Genomic DNA, 21590 nt, shown 5'->3' on the forward strand with positions numbered 1-21590 from the left:
TCTTCAGCTCAAGGCTAGTGCTTTACCACTTGAGCCACAGAGCCACTTCTGGCTTTTTTCTTTTAGCTTATGTGGTGCTAAGGAATCAAACCCAGGGCCTCAGGCATGCAAGGCAAGTGCTCTACCACTAAGCCACCTTCCCAGCCCCTAGTCTATCTTCTTTATTATCACAAAACTCTGTGCTGGAAAAAGTTATAGAAAAATTATTATCAAAAAAGGTTCTAGGATCTAATGAAAGCCTGACCATTCAGATGTAAGCAGAACAAGAACATAACATGCAGGCAGCTTGACCAACTATGGCCTGCCTGATATTTTTAGCAGAAAAAATTATTTCCTTACTTAGCTATTACATTGGAGTGAGATGCTTAGCCATATGGCATCAGGAGTGTGAGGGGCTTGCTCTAAATGGAAAAACCAGCGTTCACTTGCCACAGATGGTAGGTCTGAAAGAGAAGAGGAAGCAAGCCCTCCAAAGTCTGTTCACGGCCAACAAGTAGACAGGGTTTACAGTCCAGCTCATCAGTCTTCAGAACTTTTATTTGGAAAAGATGCAGCTTGGGGGATAATGATAGCCTCAAAGGGAACCAAGATGGAAGAGAGAAACTGTCTTGCTCAAGAAACCATGTCTAGGAATACTGGAGACTGGCATCCGAGTTCGGATCTGTTCCAATCTCTATGTTGCATAGAAAAGCTCTGTGAAGTGGCTGACTGTGCTGGCACCAAGAAACCACATTCTCCTTCTTAGAACTGTGAAGAAATAACTAATGGTATTGCAATTCTAAGGTAGGGTTCAGCTAACTATGGCTCACTAGCTAATCCCAGCCAGCTATCTGTTTTTGTATAGCTCACTATTTAAGAAGAGTTTCTACATCATTTGTTGATTGAAATTTTTCAAAAGAATAAATACTCCATGGTATGAAAATGATATATTCAAATTTCAGTATCCAGAAATAGAGTGTTTTTGGAACCCATCTATACACATTTGCATCATCTCTAGCCACTTCTGAACTACAACAGAAGAGTTATAAATGAAACAAACTCCATTATGATCTAAAAACGCTTACTTTCCAGACTTTTACAGGAAAGTGTACTGCCCCCTGGCCTAAAGTTAAAACTGACCTGAATATAGCCTATGGATTTTAAAGCATTTAAAACAACAGTCTTAAATACCAAGACATTCATTGAGCAATGATTAGTCCTTTATATGCTCTGGATAACAGCAGGTGTCTGGAATCTAGGGACTTTCCTGTATTAAGAGAAAAGTCAATCACTGTCATCATGATCACAGAAGCCATACAGCTCAAACCTGTGCTTCTGAAGGACAAAGATACAGCCTTCCCCTTATTTTATGTTTTTTTTCCTCCAGACAATATCTGCATCTAAACAATGCTGATACTACATATTTCAATCTTTTAATAAAGGAAGATGCCACTTGCCTCTAGAAGATGATACTTTCTTACTCCCTACTTCAAAAACTACACCAGTCTTCATGAAAATTGTGTTAGTAAATTCTGTACATGGTCTGATGGAGAAAATCAGAACTGAGTTTTCTCTCTGGCTAAACCTTGTTTATCCTGAGAGAATGGAAACAGTTCACAAATATAGATTTTTTTTTTGGCAAACAGGTGGATGCCTATGAAAACTTGGTGAAGGTCTTACCATGTAATTTTCCTCTGAAATATAAGGATTTGAGAGACATGACTACTTGTTTCCTGAACAATCCACTACCATCCTTCTACCCTAAGTATTAGGCTTTTCTTCCTTACTAGAGTCACAAAATAGTGTTGGTTATCCAAGCAACAACATCTGCTTAATTCAAGAGAGCCAGCTGATGGAATGCAGCTATTGGTTCAGCCACTCATTTATGAATAGTGAGCTCTCCTGACTCTAACAGGATTAAGAGAATCACAAGGCTGCTTTGCAGAAGTAAGGTCACAGTTTCAAATGGCTTTGGCACTGTCCAAAAATGGCCTTCAGGGACAGTTTTAATCCACAACAACTCTGGAATGGTTTCCTAAAGCAAAGGAAATTTGTGTACTTTATCTTTTTTAAATATCAGGTTCCATAAGTTCATTAACATAGAAACTCCAGTTCAAATACATTAGTACCAATCTCTAATATGTGAACAATCCTTCCCACATGAGTAATTCTTTCTCCTAGACAATTGGAAACTGCTCAATGAAAGTTATATAAGATAATTACCCCCTGGCATTTGTTCTAAATGTGATGAATCATGATCAAAACATATGAGCACAGGTAGACACATGTCAAGGGAGCCATTTATCTTAATGTCATGTATCTGCCTATTTTTGTTTCATCCTGATTTTTCTTTTCTTTTTTCTTTTTGTTGCTTGTGGGGCTTGAACTCTGGGCTTGGGTGCTGTCCCCGGGCTCTTCAGCTCAAGGTGAGCACTCTACTGATTGAACTACAGCACCACTTCCAGTTTTCGAGTGGTTTATTGGAGATAAGAGTCTCACAGACTTTCCTACCTAGGCTGGCTATGAACTACAATCCTCAGATCTCAGCCTCCTGAATAGCTAGGATTACAGGTGTGAGCCTCCAGCACCTGGCTCATCCTGATTTTTCTTACTGCAGATAGTACTTACTTTATGCTGTCCTGGATTCTAAAATGTACAACTCAGTTGCATTTGTGGAAGAATGGTGTGAGTTCAGGATGATCCAACCAGTATTGGCCTCCATTCTGAATGAGATTCTCCTGAAATATTTCACATGATGTCTCACTTTATAAATTCTTCTCTCTCACTCTTGAAAACTCCCATTTCAGTTGCCTAAAAGTATATAAACTCTGCTGGAAAAAAATCGTCATCAAAACTGATACAGCTGTGGATGACTGACATCCAGTTAGAGGGGAAAAATGACATTGATGTTTCTGCACATCACTTACTGAACAACTTCTTCTACTCCATCCATCTGCATTAAATAGGGGTGCCAAATCTGGATGTGTCAGCAGATGCTTATGAGCATTGCTTGGTGTGCATACTGGTACTATTCCACACTGATGAAAGATGAAACACAATGGCTGCAAAGGGAGTCTATATTTGTAAAAAAACTCACATAGTAGGAAAACTATAAATTCTTTATGTCTTGGTCTGTTATCTTCAAGTGTCTACTATATGTCTTCCCTGCTTTGTAATTTGATATTAATATTTCTGAATAGCAGTTATCTTTTTTTTTTCTTTCTGGTACTCATCTGGGGCTTGAACTCAGGGTCTGAGCTCTGTTGCCTAGCTTTTTTTTTTTTTTTTTTTTTGCAGGTTCTGGGGCTTGAACTCAGGGCCTAATCTCTGTCCCTGAGCCTCTCTGTGCTCAAAGCTGGTGCTCTTCCACTTGAGCCACAGCACCACTTCCACTTTTTTTTTCCTGTTTATGTAGTACTAAGGAATTGAACCCAGGGCTTCATGTATGCTAGGCAGACACTCTACTACTGAGCCACATTCCCAGCCCATGAGAATTTTTGCTCAAAAATGGTGCTCTACCACTTGGGCATGCTAGCTCTATTTCTGGCTTTTGGTGGTTAATTAGGTGGTTAATTATAAGAGTCTTATAAACTTTGCTCACCAGCTGGCTTAGAACCATGGTCCTCAGATCCCATCCTCCTGAGCCACTGGCTCCCAGCTAGTCATTGATTTTGAAGTAAGGATTCTGTGTGATATGCACATGGGACATTTCTCCCAGAGTAAGCATGTCCAGACAGCCACCTGCATCCTTCAACTGGACCAGACACAGTTGGGTGGGATATTCTCTTCATGGTGTCCTTTGGCAAGCCATTCTTCCTTTGAATTCCTTGTTTGTTTTGTTTTTGTTTTGTGTTGTAAAGAATCTAGGTTATACAGATTTGTCTCAAACTTATGGACTCAAGGGGTCTCCCCACCCTCCCTTCCAAAATAGCTAGGAATACAGATGTGTACTATCTCACTGGGTTCTTTCCTTTGAATTTCTATCTGTAAAACTTGTGGAGCTTTTCAGACTCAGGTAATTTGTCAGAAAATGTTTTGCTAAGTCAGTGCATATATGAATTCTTCACTGTGGAACCAAACGGCAACTGGGATCAGCACCTCCTTCCAGAAAAGCGCATGTTCACATGTCACTTAATTATTTCTTCAGCAGAGTCTGTATGTTATAGACTGAGAAGAATGTAAGAGCAAGATATGACCCTTACCCTCTTCTGTACTATAACTAGCATGGAAATCGAAGCATAGCCAAATTAAGAAATAAAGTAACCCCAGAAAGCAACATGTGATTCAATATTACATTATGGATATTCACAAAAAATGTTCTGAGGATTCAGAAATTAGTTCACTACAGATTCCACAATCAGGCCTCCTTCAGTGGGGTGCTGTGATTTCAGAAATGGGGAGGGGATAAATGTGTGAGCAGAAGAAGTAAGTATTTTTAGCCTAGAACACAGCCTGTAGGAAGAAAGAGGTCTTTTGAGGGACTAACCTCAAACAAGTGAAGGCCAGGCTAACCAGGCCAAACTGAGAAGTTCTACATATCTTACAGGTATAGAAAAATCATCAAGGTTCTAAAGCAGCAGAATGTGGGGAGACTTAGAAGGGTGATCAGGATCTGGGATATAGTAGTCTATTTACTTAGTGGCTGAATACCTGGAGTTTCTGGCCTGTTATAAAGCAGAGCACATAACTACTAGGGAAAGAGGAGTGGAAGCAAATTGGAGTTGCCAGTGGGCGAGGGCAAAACCATACCTTAGAAGAAACATCTACATTGGATGAAGTTGATGAGAAGAAACAGTTTCTGCACAGAAAATGAGAAGTAGAAAGCAAGAGGCTGAAGACTAAGTCTGGAGGAGTAGCACATAGAAGACTTCAGGAGAAATGCAGAATAAATGATGCAAACAGAAGTATTTGGTAAGATGAAAGACTCAACTGCCAACCTGAAGCCAAGGGAGAAGAGAACACTAAGCAAGAGCTCAATACTGTCTTACACAGCAAAACTGAGATAGGCCACTGGCATTGACCAAGGAAACCCACATGCCTCCAACCCACAGAAGTTTTTCTTTTAATTTTTAGTAATTAATGGTCCACACTAATGATTCCATAAAACATATTTCATTATCATTTAATACCTACCATGTACCATCAACTATCAGGGCTTATCCTCCTAATAAATAAGTGTTTTGCGGGGGAAATCATAATGAATACTTTATGTAGGGACCCCCCCCCCATTGTCCTTCTTGTTACCATGTTAGTCATATTTTTAGTTGACTGTCATGTGACTGTCTTGTTTACTGTGGTACATACATAAAACTCAGGGAGATATCAACATATATCATTTGGTCCTTGCTACTCACAATGTCTTCAGGAACTAGAATCACCAGTATCATCTATAAACTTGTTACAAATGCAGAACCCTAGCTGTCATCCCAGACCAGGTAAATTGGAATCTACATTTGACAAAGATCTCCAGATAGCAGATGCCAATGCACATCTGGAAAAAAAAAAAAACCAACAACAATGTGGTCGCATGCCAAAGACAAGTTTCACTGCTGCCTGAACTCATGATGGAGTCCAGTCCTCTGCATATATGGCAAGGTGAGGTCAGGGGAAATGCAGCTATTTATCAGAAGCACAGATGTATACATCCTTCCACAAACAGCCACTGTGTTTAATTATAGGGTGGCTTTGTAGAGTATATCTAATAGTTAGCTCTTTCTATACATTTTTATAAATATTCTGGCCTCCTGAGATCCTATTTATTCTCTTCATATTTATCCAACCCTGGGAATTTGTGATATTATTCTGCTTCCCATTCACTCTCCAATATCATTGTTTCCCTCTCAGATTATAATTGATACATTTTTTCTGGCCTACTTGAAAGCTAAGCCTGAAAATATAACTATCTCAGTTTGCTATACTGAGAGCACTATTGTTTAAATTATCAGGTGTCAGAACAAAGTTCATAAAAGAAAGAATTATTCAGCAAAAGAACAAAAGATGCAGACCAAATGGAGCTAAGATTCTCAGGTAACATCTTCCCTTTACTAGAGCTGTGCTCCATGCTTTAATATTTTCTTCTCTGATTTCCCCAAGTGCTGAGCTAGAAGATTGCTTTGAGGAGCTTTCATTAGATTTAACAGCTTTATAACATATAACATAGGACACAAAGTTCACACTGGAAACAGAATAGACTTTCATTGTAACCCTTACCTCAGGCAAAGCCTCATTAACCTCACCCAGAATAGAATGTAAATTTAAGATTTCCCAAATTTCAAGACTATAGAACAGTTCTGATCCATCTGATCATTTATCCTAACATCTTGATTTTGTCAAAAAGAAGTCTTGTGGGGAGGGGAGTTGGGAAGAGGAAGCAGGAGAAAATGAGGGAGAGGGTAACACTGTTTGAAAAGAAATGTACTCATGATCTTACTTATGTAACTGCATATCACCTTTACAATAAAAAAGTCTTGAAAAAATTCTAAAACTATTGGGATTAATGACTTTTAATGCTATACTTCCAAGACAGCTAGTTGAAAATATCATGGTAGACTTCTGTAATCTACTTATTTAGTGGGAACTTCATTAAGAAATGAGTTTCCCAACAAGAAACCCCCAATCCTTATAATTTCCCCCAGAACTAGTTTTCCACCAAACAGCATGTGAGAAATAGGAAACTATGTGGAACTGTTACCATTTACCGCGGGTATGAATAGATACTGAGGCAGGTATTCAAAAAGAAGGGAAATAAGGAGCAAAACTTACATGCTCTCACAGAACTTTGTGAGGATGCTGGGCTTCTCCTGGTTGCGTCTCTGTCGAAACCAGCGCTGAATGCTTCGAACATCCCAGTCCAGTTGTTTGGAAAGGCCTTCCAACCTTTTCTCATCTGGATGCTGAGACAAGATACCAGGAAAATCATTTCTCAATCCCTTTTTATTTTCAGCAAAGTAAATCTACTTTGCGTGTTTCTGTATTTTTTTTCTGTTTCTTATCTGCTACTGAGATTTCAGGATCTAGTGTCATTAGCAGCATGGATGTAAATTTGCAAAATTAAGTTACTCATTATGAAATGAGATGAAAATATATGGCTGTGGCTCAGATGCCTGCAATTCTTCTCATCGATGAGGTCCTTCCTCAGAGACAACCAGGACGTGATGATGCAACCTACTAGCTGAGGCAGATCAATGAGCTTTCCAGGGGAGGGAGTGTGGTAAAGGAGAATCTATTAAGAGGCTCCAAGTTAAAACAAAAAAATCACATATTCTCAGGAAAACAACTGGTATACCCATACCTACCTGGATAATGTAGGACAGACAGAAACCATGAGATCCTTAAAGCCTCATTTGAGCCGAAGGTACCATTTCTAGCACCAAAAATGCTTTCTCTCATCCTCCACTCACCTCCTACTCCTTTTCTTGATCATCTCCTTTTTTTCTTCTTGTACACTTTTCATAGGCTTCATGATGACTTTTTCATATGTGTATGTAATGCCTTACATATGTATGTTCCTTTATTTGATCATAGATGTACACATGTTTTATATATATATATATATGTATGTATGTATATATATATATCCTCTGTTACCTTTTCTTTTGACCATCTCACTCATCCAGCCTTTGGCTGAGATTACAGGTTACTTGCAGAAGCAAAATTGATGAGGGGACAGATGTCTCTCATTACTCTGACTTCTCTGACTCTCAGTCTCCGTGTCTATGAAAATAAGGATTGCTGCCAGGCACCAATAGCCCATACTGTAATCCTAGCTACTCAGGAGGCTGAGATCTGAGGATCATGGTTCAAAGCCAGTCAGGGCAAGAAACTCCAAGAGACTCTTATCTCCAATTTACCACCAAAAAGCTGTAAGTGGAGTTGTGCTCAAGGGTAGAACACTAGAAATAAAATTCAGGGACAGCAACTATGCCCTGAGTTGAAGCCCCAGGACTGGCACACAAAGAAAAAAATATTGTCCAGAGTTTTCCATACACCTCTTCTTCTATTGTCTAGTCCCTCAACATCTCTCCTTAATGGCAACAACAGTTACTTTATATACTATATTAATATTATTAATATTTATAGTTATATTACATATAAACATAATCGAAGTTGAATATGAGTTATTTTAATCGCCACTTCACGACACAAATGAATGTAAACTATAGACTTTGTTCTGAACTTTGAGTTCTTCATTTTACAATGTGTTTTTCCTGTGCTTTAAAAATCACTGACAAAGAAAGACATGGTGGTACATGCTTGTAATCCCAGACATGGGAGTAAGGGGCAGGAGAATCACAAATCTGAGGCCAGTCTGGCCAAAAGTAGCGAGACACTGACTCAAAAACAAAATAAAAAAATGGAGGTATAGTTCAAGAGTGAAACACTTACCTCGCATGTATAAGGCCTGAGTTCAATCCCAAGTATGGACAAAAAAGAAAACAACCGATTTTTTTCTTTGTTTTCTTGTTAAAAGTACATTTGTGCCTATGGATTTTTTTCTTGATATGTTGCCATTTATTGATACGTAGGATTTCTTTGGTTATTCTGTTTTATACCAGTAGGTTTCTGTGGTTTAAAATTTGGATATATTTATTTTTGTTTATTATCTAACATGTAGATATTTACTAAAATGTATATACATGCCTGTAAGTCCTAGCTAGTTTGAGGCTATACATTGGAAGATAATGGTTTGAAACAAGCTCTGGGTAAAATCACAATACCTTGTCTGAAAAATAACTAGAGCAAAAAAATAGTGGCATGGCCAAAGTGATAGAATAATTATTTGCCTAGATGTGCCCTGAGTTCAAATCCTAGTACCATAAAATATATATGAACAAGTTTGAATTTGTCAATCTTTTCTGAAACAGCTTGCAAATTTTGAATTCTAATTAGTAAAACCTTCTTTACTCTAAAAACAAAATCTCCTAGGTTTTCCCCCTAACATATTTAGGGTTTTAATACAATCAAATCTTTTTCCCTCCTAATACTAAGACTTGAACCCAGGGCCTTTTAGACTTGCTTGGCTTTTTTGCTTATGGCTGGCACTCTACTACCTGAGTCATGTCTGGCCAGGGTGGCTTTGAACTCTGATTCTCATATCTCAGCCTCTTAAGTAGCTAGGATTATTGGCATGAGCCACTGGTGCTTGGCAAATCAATCGTTGGTGTACTTGAAATATACACTGGTATTCAGTTGAAGTATGAATACAACTTTCTTCCATATGGTTAGACTTCACCTTTCCCTCATTGATAAGGTTGATTTAGTCATATGTCAACAATATGCAGTATGTCATTTGTTTTCTTAGAAGCACTTATTTGTGTGTGTGTGTGTGTGTGTGTGCACTGGGGTTTGAACTCAAGGTCTCTTGCTTGCTATTGGAACATTCTGCCACTTGAGCCATACCTCCAGCCCTGATATTTTGCTGGTAACTTTTAAGATAGGGTCTATTGAAACTGGGATGGTCTTGATCCTACTAATGTCTGCCTTAGGAGTAGATAGGCTCACAGGTGGGAATTATTGGTACCCAATAGAAGTCTTTATTTTTTATGTGAACTTTAGAATCAGCTCATCTACATTCAAAACAAAAAATGGTCAACCAAACAAGGTTGGGTGTTCTTTATAAGATCACATCAATTTATTGATGTGGGATGAACTAACATCTTTGTTTAATTTGTCTTTTCTGGCTTTGAAGAGTGTTTAATAATTTTTTTCCTTATATACTTCTTGAATATGGTGATTATATTTATTCCTACGGATATTATTCTTTCTGGTTAGCATTGTAAAGAGGATACTTTCTTAAAATCTTTTACTTGATTGTTGTTTCTATGTATACATATATATGTCTAGTTTCTAGTTGCTAATTTTGTACTGAGGTTTCATGTGGTAATTTATCAATCCGTTGCTTTCACTTCCCATGTATATGATATGTAATAGAATATTACTGAAATGTAAGCTCCATAGACAAAGGAATTTTCAAAAATTCTTTTTTTTCCATCAGCATCCATTATAGTAGAACTTAATAAATACTTATTTATATAGCAAAGTTTTGTCTTTCCTTTCTGATTTTTATATCTTATTATCTTTTCTTATCCACTTGCCAGCCCAATCTCATATAAGCAATATTTAACAATAACATTATTTCCTCTTCCTTCCTTCTCCTCCACCCTGTACTTGTAAATAACATTATCTTTCTTGTTCACCCACTGTTAAATAGGCTTCTATTTGATTTGCTAGCCTTAACTGATAAACTAACTCCCACACAGTAGAGATTACAGTCAGTAAACTTTATTTCTCACCTTTCCCCCCTTTCCCCTCAGTGAAAGTTATTTCATCTCAACCTTATAGAACATTCAACATTAATTATCTGTTCTCTCTCTCTCTCTTAGTTCTAGAGTTTAAGTGTATTCAAAACTCACAAACTTTTCCAGTATTTTAGTTGGTTAACAGCAATGATTTAACAGGCTCCTCAAAAAAGAAGAGCAAATTATATAGAGTCTGCCAACAATTTTTAAGTATAGTCTATTGAACCAAGCATGAATTATGATATAATTTTCCTGGGCCATGAAAACTGCCTTTATGGCTGCTATATATTCTTTCCCTCACAGCTTTAGTACTTCTTTGATTAGAAAAGTGAAGTAGTTGGTTTCATAGATATGTGCTAGTGACATGGAAAGAGAATCCCCGAAAGTAGACAGGTGATAGGTAGAGACAGATCGATCCACATAACTCAGAATATAATCAGCAAACAGGCAATCAACAAATTCACTTAAAATAAGTAATCATTCTGATTATTTGGTATCACAATTATGGTTTCTTTGGTCTCATCCCAAAAATATGGAACCAGAATCTCTAGATATACAATGCTTCCCAGATAGATACCATGCCATTTGCTGAAAGATTTGCAAAAAAACAAAAACAAAAAAACAACAAAAAAAAACTTATCAAAGCCTGTGAGGAAGTTACTCAAAGATGATTACAAATGAGATTAAAGGTTAAGAAACAAAGTCTACTAAGGTTAAGAAACTAGACAAAAGCTAATGCCAGGAAGCATGAGAAATACTTCAATTATTACAAACCCATACCTGATGTTGGTGTCTCACGCCTGTTATCATAGCTACTCAGGAGGCTGAGATCTGAGGATCATAGTTTGAAGGCAGCCTGAACAGTAAAGTCTGTGAGACTCATCTCAAATTAACCATCAAAAGAAGCTGTAAGCTTCAATATATCAGCCACTGTCTCAGGTGAGATTTGTATAGTCAGGAAGCTGATCAATACAGTCACATAGGGCAGGCCCCACATTCAGAAGGGCCCAACTTAGGATTTAAAGTTTCATGGCTGCCATCTTGAAATTCTACATGACTTTTATCATGAAATCTGTGTTTTGCAAGTGAAATCCAATGGGGCAATGGAGAATGTTTCAGAAATTCAGAGACTGGCTCATGTGGTTCTTGCCACTGCCCCAGAGAGGCTCCACCTCACTCATGCCCTGATTCCCAGCACCCACCTACCTTTCCTTTGTGTCCTATTTAATGACAGCTTTAATCTCCAACAAGGGGACTGCTTGGGGTTTGGCTTATTCTTCTTGAAGTACTTCTGTATGTGACAGGCAGTCACCTTAGTGTGTTTGGTGGGTGACTCAGCAAGGGTGAGCCTCTTGCCTAACTGCAGTGCCCTTGGAGGCCATCTGTCTGCCTTGGATAGGGGCAGTGGTCCAGGAGACAAGGGAGAGGCCTACCTGAATTTTTCTGCCATTCCCATGACCAAGCCAGTATATCAGGCAGTGGTTGCAGAAAAGGGGACATTAGTGCCTAGAATGCAATGTGTACACTAGGATAGGGGCCCCTAGGTTTGAAGTTGTTCTGAGAATTGCCATGCTCTGGTTAACATGACATAACAGACCAATTACAACATACTTTGGCAAATGCTTACAAAGCATTTGAAGGCCCTTGGCTTGATCCCTAGCATTTGAGAGGGGAACATAAAAAAGAACCTAATAATTCCCTATGTGTCTGTCTTATGACAAAAAAATATATTACTATCTTAAGGTAAACTGACACACTAAATGAAAAATGTGAGTTTTTGATGGATATTTTCTTGCTTAAATATTATAGGATATGTGTTCCTTCCAGTTTGAACTCAGCAATCTAAACTGTACTCCCAAAACTACTAAAAGAACTTTTCCTAAAATTTCATCCATTCTTCTCTTTTTCTTTGCAAAGATATTAAAACATTTTTAACCTCCTACTTCCTTATGCTTTTTCAGGAAAGACATCATTTTTCTTGAAAGATGGCAAAATCCTAGAGCATTTTGGCAGAAATAAGGTCCATAAAATAAACAAGTATGTAGATATTTGAATAGTGGTGAAACAAAGAACAAATAGGACAAAGGCTAGTATCACAAATACCCAAAAATGAACAGAACTTTCTTTAACACTGTCAAACCACATCTTAGAAGCCTGAGAAATTGTTCTAGAAAACTGAAGAGCAAAAGGAACCATTTAATATCAGAACACACAGAATGTTACAGTCATCCCCTTTTCTTCTTTCTGTTCAGGCAAGAGTAAAATAAGCTACATGCAATATATACAAAAGTGAGAGTAGGTAGGGCTAGATATGATGTGACCCAAGTGGTAGAGTGCCAGCCAAGCAAGCAAGGTAAGTGAACATGAAGCCATGAGTTCACACCTCAGTGCCTCAGGAAAAAACAAAAACAAAAACAAAAAATAAAGCTGGGTACCAATGGCTGATATCTATAATCTAAGATACTCAGAAGGCTACAATGTGAATGATAGATGTTTGAGGCCAGCTCAGGCAGAAAAAGTGTATGAGACCCCCTCCAATTGGGAGTCATGGTTCAAGTGATAGAGCACAAGCTGTGAGGAAGCAAATTGAGGGAGGGATGAGACACTGAGTTCAAGCTTCAAGAAAGAGAGAGAGAGAGAGAGAGAGAGAGAGAGAGAGAGAGGGTGGGAGGGAGGGAGAGAGAGAGGGAGGGAGGGAGGGAGGGAGGGTGGGAGGGAGGAGGGAAGGAAGGAAGGAAGGAAAAAAGGAAGGAAGGAAGGAAGGGAAGGAAGGAAGAAGAGAAAAGAAAGGAAGAAAAAAGAAAGGAAGGAAAGGGAGAAAGAGAAAGAAAGAAAGAAAGAAAGAAAGAAAGAAAGAAAGAAAGAAAGAGAAGGGAAGGAACGAAAGAGAGAAAGAAAAAGAAAGAGAGAGAAAGAAAGACAGAAAGAAAGACAGAAAGAAAGATAGAGAAAGGAAGGAAGGAAGGAAGGAAGAAAAAGGAAAGGAAGGAAAGAAAGAGAAAGAAAGACAGAAAGAGAAAGGAAGGAAGAAAGGAAAAAGAGAAAGAGAAAGAAAGACAGAGAGAAAAAAAGAAAAAGGAATGAAGGAAGGAAGGGAGGGAGGGAAAGAAAGGAAGGGAGGGAGAGAGAGAAAGATGAAGGAAGAAAGGAATGAACAAAGGAATAAAGGAAGGAATGGGGGAGGGAAAGGAAAAGAAGGAAGGAAGGAGAGAGAAACTAAGACATATAGACGGTAGTTTGCTTTATTTTCTTATAGCTTTAAAGATTTCTTTCTTTCCTTTCTTTCTTTCTTTCTTTCTTTCTTTCTTTCTTTCTTTCTTTCTTTCTTTCTTTCTTTCTTTCTTCCTTCCTTCCTTCCTTCCTTCCTTTCTTTCTTTCTTTCTTTCTTTCTCTCTTTCTTTCTTTCTTTCTTTTTGTTGGTTGTGGGTCTTGAACTCTGGGCCTGGGCACTTCAGCTCAAGGCTAGTACTCTACCACTTGACTTGAGCCACAGTACCACTTCTGGCTTTTTCTGTTTATGTGGAGCTAGGAATCGAACCTAGGGCTTCATGCATGCGAGGCAAGCACTCTACCACTGAGCCACCTTCCCAGACCCAGCTTTAAATATTTCTAAGTTCAAGCATTATCAACTTAGGCTTTCTTCCTCTCTCCTTCCTAGTGCCTCCTCCCAGTTTGGACACTGGCTATCACTAGATGGAGAGTATCTGTCTCTTTTATTGCACTCCTTCATATTGCAACTCTTCCTTTTCAAACATAGTCTACGTTATTGCTCACTTTTGTCTACTTATCACAACTCTTAGGATGTGTGGATGACACTTATAAGCCACCAGTCCCACAGTCTCATATATACACAAGTTATACACTTCAGCTCTGTCCACTCACTTACTTGAAGGCTCACCCAGCTCTTATCTGGATTGCTTCATGTCCCTCAGACTAAAGAAGGCATTGGATTGGAATAACATATCTAATCAAGACCATTTTTCACAAAGCTTCTAATATCAATCCACTCTTTTGGACCAAACATAAGACCTGCACCCTCCCCCTGAGACCCCACTTTCCAGTAGGAGGGAAAATGTTGATTCTCTAAACCCAAGAGAAAAAAGAAAGAGATGGGATGGTAAGAGACTGAGCAGGGTAACAGGGCCATAGGCACCCAGGAAAGAACACTCCTACCTTTGTAATTGCTGTAAAGACCTTTTCCAGAATGGCATTTGGCTGGGCAATCTGTGGTCCATTGGCCTGGATGTTGAGGGCAATGGCACATGGTTTGGCTACAAATCTAAAAATTAAAAAAAGAGACAGAAAATCAAAAGTTATTCTATGACCTTTGTTAATGCCATGAATTATGCATTCACTAATGCTATTAGTTATGCTTTTTCCAATTATCTCAGTAAAGTGTTGGAAGAATTTTATGATAATTCATTGTCAATATTCAAATGGACAAATGTAAAGCAAGCTTCATTGTTTTTCTACTTTAGTCTCCCAGCAATAATATTTTTTACTCTCTTCTCTTTTGGGGGGGGTCAGTCGTGGGGTTTGAACTCAGGGCCTGGGCACTGACCTAGGGCTTTTGGTTCAAGACTAGCACTCTACAACATTGAGTCACAGCTCCACTTCCAGTTTTCTGGTGGCTAATTGGAGATAAGAGTCTCATGGATTTTCTTAGCCAGGCTGGCTTTGAACCACGATCCTCAAATCTTAGCCTCCTGAATAGCTAGAATTACAGGTGTGAGCCACCAGCACCCAGCTAAAATCCTTTTAAAACATTTAAACTCTCTGATCCTGAAATTCTAATGACAGATAAAAAGACTATCTGATGAAAATATGTGTATAAGTATATAAATGAGAAATACAAATAAAACTGACGTTTTAAATAATATAACTATATTAACACATTATTGAAAGTCATGCTATATTTTTAGTCTATATGTTTCTCTTAAGCTTTTGATTACACATATAGTGGAAGTGTCCTGGATCACCCCTTGTCATAAACTTGGCCATTTCTGTCTCTACAACTGAAGTGTGCTATGTTTAGCCTTAATCTCTTGTGGCTTTTAAAATTTCTGTTACTTGCTTCTTTTTCATCAAACAGTAATGAAAGACATCAAATGACACAATGTTCCAGACAAGCTGAAAGCCTTTAAGTGTTTCTGAGCATCAACAAAACTGGTTTTATCCCAAGCAAACTCCTTTGTCCAGAATGAGAAGGTTAAGCCCCAGTTCCAGTGCTACACACAAAGTGTGAGGGGTTTCAAGGAACGGTCATAAGTCTAATGTAACTTTGTAAAGAAAAGGCATTCTTCCTTCAGAGGTTTTACACTAACTGCTCAAGAAATAGCTTCAGTAATGATTTATTTTCAGTAGTGACATGGAGTATATTCCAACAATTCAAAGAAATGCAATACCAAATGAAATAATTATCCAAATTAACTCAATGTTGGCCAAAGGCAAAAACTCATAAATGCCTAACACAAATCATGAATAAACCTTAGATGAGGATTCATTAATAGAAGTAGAAGAGAACAAAGAACAGTAGGAAAGGTTTTTGGTTTTGGTTTTATTATTATTTTTAATGGGACTAATGAGGTTGGCATACACAGTACTTCATAAGGTCCTTCTGGGTCCTGTTTTATGGAAAAGTGAAGAAATTTATTCAACTAGAAAAGACATATACAAAATGGAATATAGTCCTTATTTTACTGAGATCTCTCAAAGATGGCAAGAAAGAATATGCTACCATTGTCAATTTGTAAAACTTTTAGAAACTGTAATATTCCTTAAACTTTTGCATTCATCCTATTTTATGTAAAATGTTCTGGGACAGGTTACCTATGGTCCTGCTTCTCTTCCTAATGATTCTGGGTCTTCATTATGAACAATAGTAATGGTGCAACAGCCATCCCTAAAGTGGTGAAATACACACCATTTCACAGGCAATGACAATAGCAGGGTCTAGGATGTCTTTTCTTGACAAACTTCCTATTTTCTACCATATCATAAGGTAAAATGAGTGTCCAAAGAGAAGGTGATGGAACAAAACAGTTGTAAGAGTAAAAGTGAATTAGTAAAAATGTCTAAGTCAGCTCTTCCAGTGGTGTCTTTCAACTCTTCCCAGCTAAATTCCTTTCCAGACCTCTCATGTTTATTCCCACAATTCCTGACATACTGTGTCTGGCTGGCTTCCTTGTGGAATTCTGTCAACCTTATCCTTGTCATAACTTCCTCATGCAGGCCGCTGTCTTCTTCCTTATTTTAATTAGTTAAGAGTCTCATGCAAATGCTGATCATATCCTCCTTGTATATCCCAAAAAGAGGATGGCATTTTTCTTTCTCAGGAAGGTCATTGCTATAATAAGTTTCCCACTTTTGTTCACTAACCAGGATATATCTCAGATTCTGAGGGTTTAGGGAATGGATGTGTATGTGAGAAGTGGTGAATGAATTGAAGAAAACTTAGCTCAGTGTGAAGGATGAAGACTTTTAAAGTTTAATGGTCCATTAGGGGTCAACCACAATAAATTCAACCATGTGAATTCACTGTAAGAAAGTACTGCGTCATAGGGTGTTTTTACTTCCATGCATGGAACACCATATGTATTCAATGAATATGGGTAAGTACATGAATAAGTGAATAAATCAGCTAAAATAAAATGGCAACTATCATTCTATCCTTTCCAAAGGAACCATAGAGTTTAACTTCTTTGAATAGCACATTTACTCAGAGTCCTGTGAGACCTGGAGTGTAGAAGATGGATAATTCCAATATCAGAAGCCAGTTTTCTGTTTCCATCCTCATCATCCCTATCATATCAACGCTTCCCCAAGCGCACTGGTAAGATGCCATCAACTCCTTGGACATTTTCTTTTTCAAATTATCAAATACAGAAAGCCAAAGGAAAGCAGAAAAAGTTAAGCTCAACACCTAGAAGATATAAATTCCTAACGGGCATCTCTGATTATATGAAAACACAGCAATTTTATTTTTGTTTTCTTCCTCTTCAAAGAATTTATGAATCATCTCCAGCATTTTTTCAGAGAGTATATTAGATTCCAAATAAAACCCACAACTACTATAATTTTACCACTTTCTGTCATGGTCCATTAGATTAAAGTAGAATGTTTTAAATGTTGATCTTAAGAGAACGAAGTTCATAAAACTGTCTTTCATAATAATTGTGGGGTATGGAGAGAGACAAGGAGGGATGAAAAGAGAGACAGAGAAGAGAAAGGACAGGAGAAGGAGAGAAGGGGGAAAGAACAAAGGGCAGGAGTGGTGAAGAAAGGACGGGAACAGATGGATGAGTGACGGGCTAGAGCAGTTACAAATACAATAGCTGAAAGCCAGTATGTGCTTGCAAGCTTTGATGATTACCTCTACCAGGAAGTGATCACCTTATTACTTTTTTTTAATCAAAGGCAGCACACTACCTTCCAAAGATCAAACATCTATGAAGTACTTTCATGTACTGTATTTGAAAGTAAATAGAATAAGGATGTAAGCTTTGAAAAAATACTGGTCTCTATAAAAAAAGAAAATATCTAAGACATTTTTACTTTTCAATTCTTTTGAACAACATATATTTATATTTTTTAAACATGAATGAACCATCTCTGGGCAAGGTCCAGAAGAAAGCTCTGGGCCATGCTTTCATAAGGGGCTACACCAAAAACAATCAGTGATCCTCACATTCAAAGAGGTTTACAGTCTAGAAAGAGAGATTATTTTCTTAAAGGCAGGGCATCTGCCATTGTTCTAACTCCTATAAAATAGCTACTCAGGAAGCAAAGGGAGGAGGATTTTAAGTTTGAAGGTAACTCAGATAAGGGGAGGGACACCCTATCTTACAAAGAGCAACCAAAAATACAAGCAATAGGGCTTGCAAGTGGGGCTTGCTTTTGGTGGTTATCACTACCACACCTGGAAAATGAAATAACATCTCTAATACTGGAAAATGCAGTAATTAGCAGCATCTACCAATAGCCAGTGATGGACCTTTACAAAGGTCCATAGGGGCAACTGTGCAGAAGCTCGGAACTGGTAGCTTGTAATCCTAGCTAATAAGGAGGCTGAGATCTGAAGATCATGATTTGAAGCCTTTTGAGCAGGAGAATCCATGAAACTCTGATGTCTAATTAACCACCAAAAAGCTGGAAGTGTGGCTCAAGTGATACAGTGCCAGCCTTGAAATGCAAGCCTTAAGCACAAAAGCCTAAAGGACAGCAATTAGGTTCTGAGTTCAAGCACTGGGACCGGCACCAAAACTATGCAACACAAAACAAAACAAAACAAAAAACACTTACAGAAATCCATTCCCCTCACACACTCCACACAATGAGTACAAGTAAAACTGGAGAAGTCTAAATAAGGGTCAATAAATTGGTATCCATCTCAATACCTTGAGCACGATACCCTATCACAGTTGTGCAAAATGTTTTCATTGGGGAGAAGTTGGCAAAATGTTTCTGAGCTCTCATGACATGAATTCTTGCAAATGAATGTATACAATTTTCTTCACAAATATATTTTTTTGGGGGGGGGTCCAGTCATGGGGCCTGAACTCTGGGCCTGGGCGCTGTCCCTCAGCTCTTCAGCTCAAAGCTAGCACTCTACCACTTGAGCCACAGCGCCACTTCTGGCTTTTTTTCTTTTTGCTTATGTGGTGCTGAGGAATCGAACCCAGGGCCTCATGCATACAAGGCAAGCACTCTACCACTGAGCCACCTTCCCAGCCCCTTCATAAATATTTTTTAACATAGGAAAGAGTTCTGTTCCTGACATTGGGAAATAAGTCTCTGATATTTTATCTTCAAAAATGCTATATTACCAGAACGACATTCCAACTCCTTCCCTCCCATCCCCCAAAACCTCAAGCAAGAAACAAAACACTGCCTAAGACAGGGACACAAGTGTTTTTTTTTCTTTCTTGCCTGTTATTTCTAATGTATTTCTAATGTACCATGTGAATTTTTTGTTACTTTGTATGTTCCTTCCCCAGTATAACCCCTGTTTTCACTGTATTTGATGTTGGTCTAATTTGGGGAGGGGAAGGGAAAAAAAAACAAAACAAAATGTTTAAATAGGGATACAGGTTGACCCATTGTAACAATGAGATGTACAAGACACTGTGTTGAAAAATAAAGTTTACAATGTAGGTGGGGGGAGGAGTATAGTTGTGGAGGTGGGAGGGAAGGGATGGTAGGGGAAAAACAAAGGAGGAGGCAACAATGCTTGATAGGAAATGTACTCATTACCTTGCTCATGTAACTGTAACCCCTCTGTACAGTATTTTTACAGAAAAAAAAACTTATTAAGAAATAGGAAAAAAAACACTAAGAGCTTTGGAAGGGAGTAAAGCATTGGAGCAAAGTGCAAAGCTTCCTGCCAGTTCACTAGTTAGTGTCTGTTTCACAGCTGTACCCTGAGATCTGTGTCACTTTGGCAGGTAAAACCTGCATAGTAAAATACTTTTTTTTCTAGCTGTAGGCACCGGGAGAGGAACCTCAGGAAATCAGAGATGGACTAGAGATTCACAGAAGGAAAAAGCAAAGCAGGAAAAGCAAATCCTAATCTGACTAAGCCAAAATAATTCTGCCTAACTTCTGAACTGTAAATGTACACAGTAAAATGGCTTAAAGTACTGATCTGAAGCTGAAGCCAGTTTATGGTCGGCTAATCTGAATCTAAGTAATTAGACTGAAAAAAAACCCACCAATGTTTTTTGGAACAATGCAAATAAATCTCCCCATAAAGATTTCACTATATTCAGGATACCATTTGCTCTGTTGATGAAGAAGAAAGAAAATATGACCCACTCACTCTTAAGGAAATAAACTTGCAAAAGAACATGCCAGTGAAGCTGAGCTACACAAACTGCAAAAGAGGAAGGACAAAAAAGGAAAATAAACAAATATACTTCGAGGACCTAGGAAATATTTTGAAGCCTAACCTATGGGTAACTGGAGTCCTAGGACAAATGGTGACCAGCTTGGGGAAGGAAAATAAAATACTAAGAAGTGAAGGGGAATTTGTGGCCTCCAGACCATCAGTCCAACTTCTTTGCATTGCAAGGCAGCAAACACATTCTTAAGAATGAATTGGGGTGGGGGGGGAGGGTTTCCAAGATGGCAATGAAGCGGTAGAGAAATGCCACAGCTCTCTCCAACCAAATAGAGTTCGGGTTTTAACATTCCATTTCTTCAAAAGACTACCACCAACAAAAAGGTGATTACTCAGAGAGATACAGGAAGTGAAAAAAAAGAAAAAGGAAAAACTCCAGAACCTACATAAAGATAGGAAGACCCTTTCCCCACCCCTTGCTGGTGGGGTTCCATGCTGAGCCACTTAGGGCCCCACCAGGGACCACAGAGCCACAAGCGTCCAAAGGTTCCCAGAAGACTCCCAAGAGCCAGTGCGGACCTGGAGAATACAAACAGAAAACTTGGAACACAGAACTTGCACGAAGACCCTCCATAGCACAGCACCTCAGCCAGGGCTGACATAAACAGCCCAGCCCAGCTCTGAGCAACAACCAGCAACAACACCTTTCTAAACCTGCCCTTGTAAGTATCAGGCCCAGACTTGTTTGTGGGGCACAATGCCTCCCTGTACTGGCCTGCATAAGCGGCCCAGCCCAGCCTGGGTGGCAGCAGCAGCAGCAGCAGCAGCAGCAGCAGCAGCAGCAGCAGCAGCAAAGGACCATAGACTCCCCAGCACTGTGCCTCTCTCCTCCAGCACAGAAGCAACCCAACTCAATTTTGGGCTGTGGTAATTGCAGTGGTAGTTGCAAAAGAGTTCAGACTTAGATACGGAGGAAGATGATGGAGGAGGAGCTGGAGGCTAAAAAAGCTCTCGCATAGAAAACAGTTTTAGTGTTCCAATGAACAGTCCTAGGCTAGAGAATCACGCCACGTGTGCCACCACAGTACAGAGAATTTGGCCAGAGTGGGAAAATCCAGGCAAGGAGACAGACCTGAGCACTTGACAGTAGCCAAGGCTGTGGTGGCAGCAGTGGAAGCAGTGGCGGCCATGGCTGCCATACCAATAGAGTGAGTCCGGGACAAAGACGCCAGATGCAGCAGATGAGGGGATTCTACTCAACACCAGCAAGAACTGACACGGAGCTCAAACCTTCATCATGCAGATCGCAGACCAAAGATGGACCAGGAACCAAGACTCTGGCATGAGTAGAACCCTGATATCCTCACTCCTTCTCAGGGAGCAGGAGTGGGAAGGCCACCCTCCCCCACCACTGGAGATCTCCATCTTTGGTACTGACAATGGCCCCCCAGAGCAGATAGCTCCAACTCAGGCCT

General features: G+C 39.1%; 1 protein-coding gene across 2 annotated transcripts in view; it reads right to left on the reverse strand.

Moving 5' to 3' along the window:
• Nucleotides 1-21590, reverse strand: part of Cers6 (ceramide synthase 6) — a 288857-nt gene that overhangs the window by 188463 nt on the left and 78804 nt on the right. For both annotated transcript variants that reach the window (XM_070021551.1, XM_070021561.1), the window contains exons 2-3: nucleotides 14451-14556; nucleotides 6742-6872 (exon numbers count right to left, since the gene is read on the reverse strand). In XM_070021551.1, coding sequence (XP_069877652.1) covers nucleotides 6742-6872; nucleotides 14451-14556 — 237 coding nt within the window. The remainder of the gene's footprint in view (nucleotides 1-6741; nucleotides 6873-14450; nucleotides 14557-21590) is intronic.

This window comes from Dipodomys merriami, unplaced genomic scaffold (genome assembly GCF_024711535.1).
Source record: "Dipodomys merriami isolate MVZ:Mamm:240054 unplaced genomic scaffold, mDipMer1.0.p SCAF_1, whole genome shotgun sequence".
NCBI classification, from domain to species: domain Eukaryota; kingdom Metazoa; phylum Chordata; class Mammalia; order Rodentia; family Heteromyidae; genus Dipodomys; species Dipodomys merriami.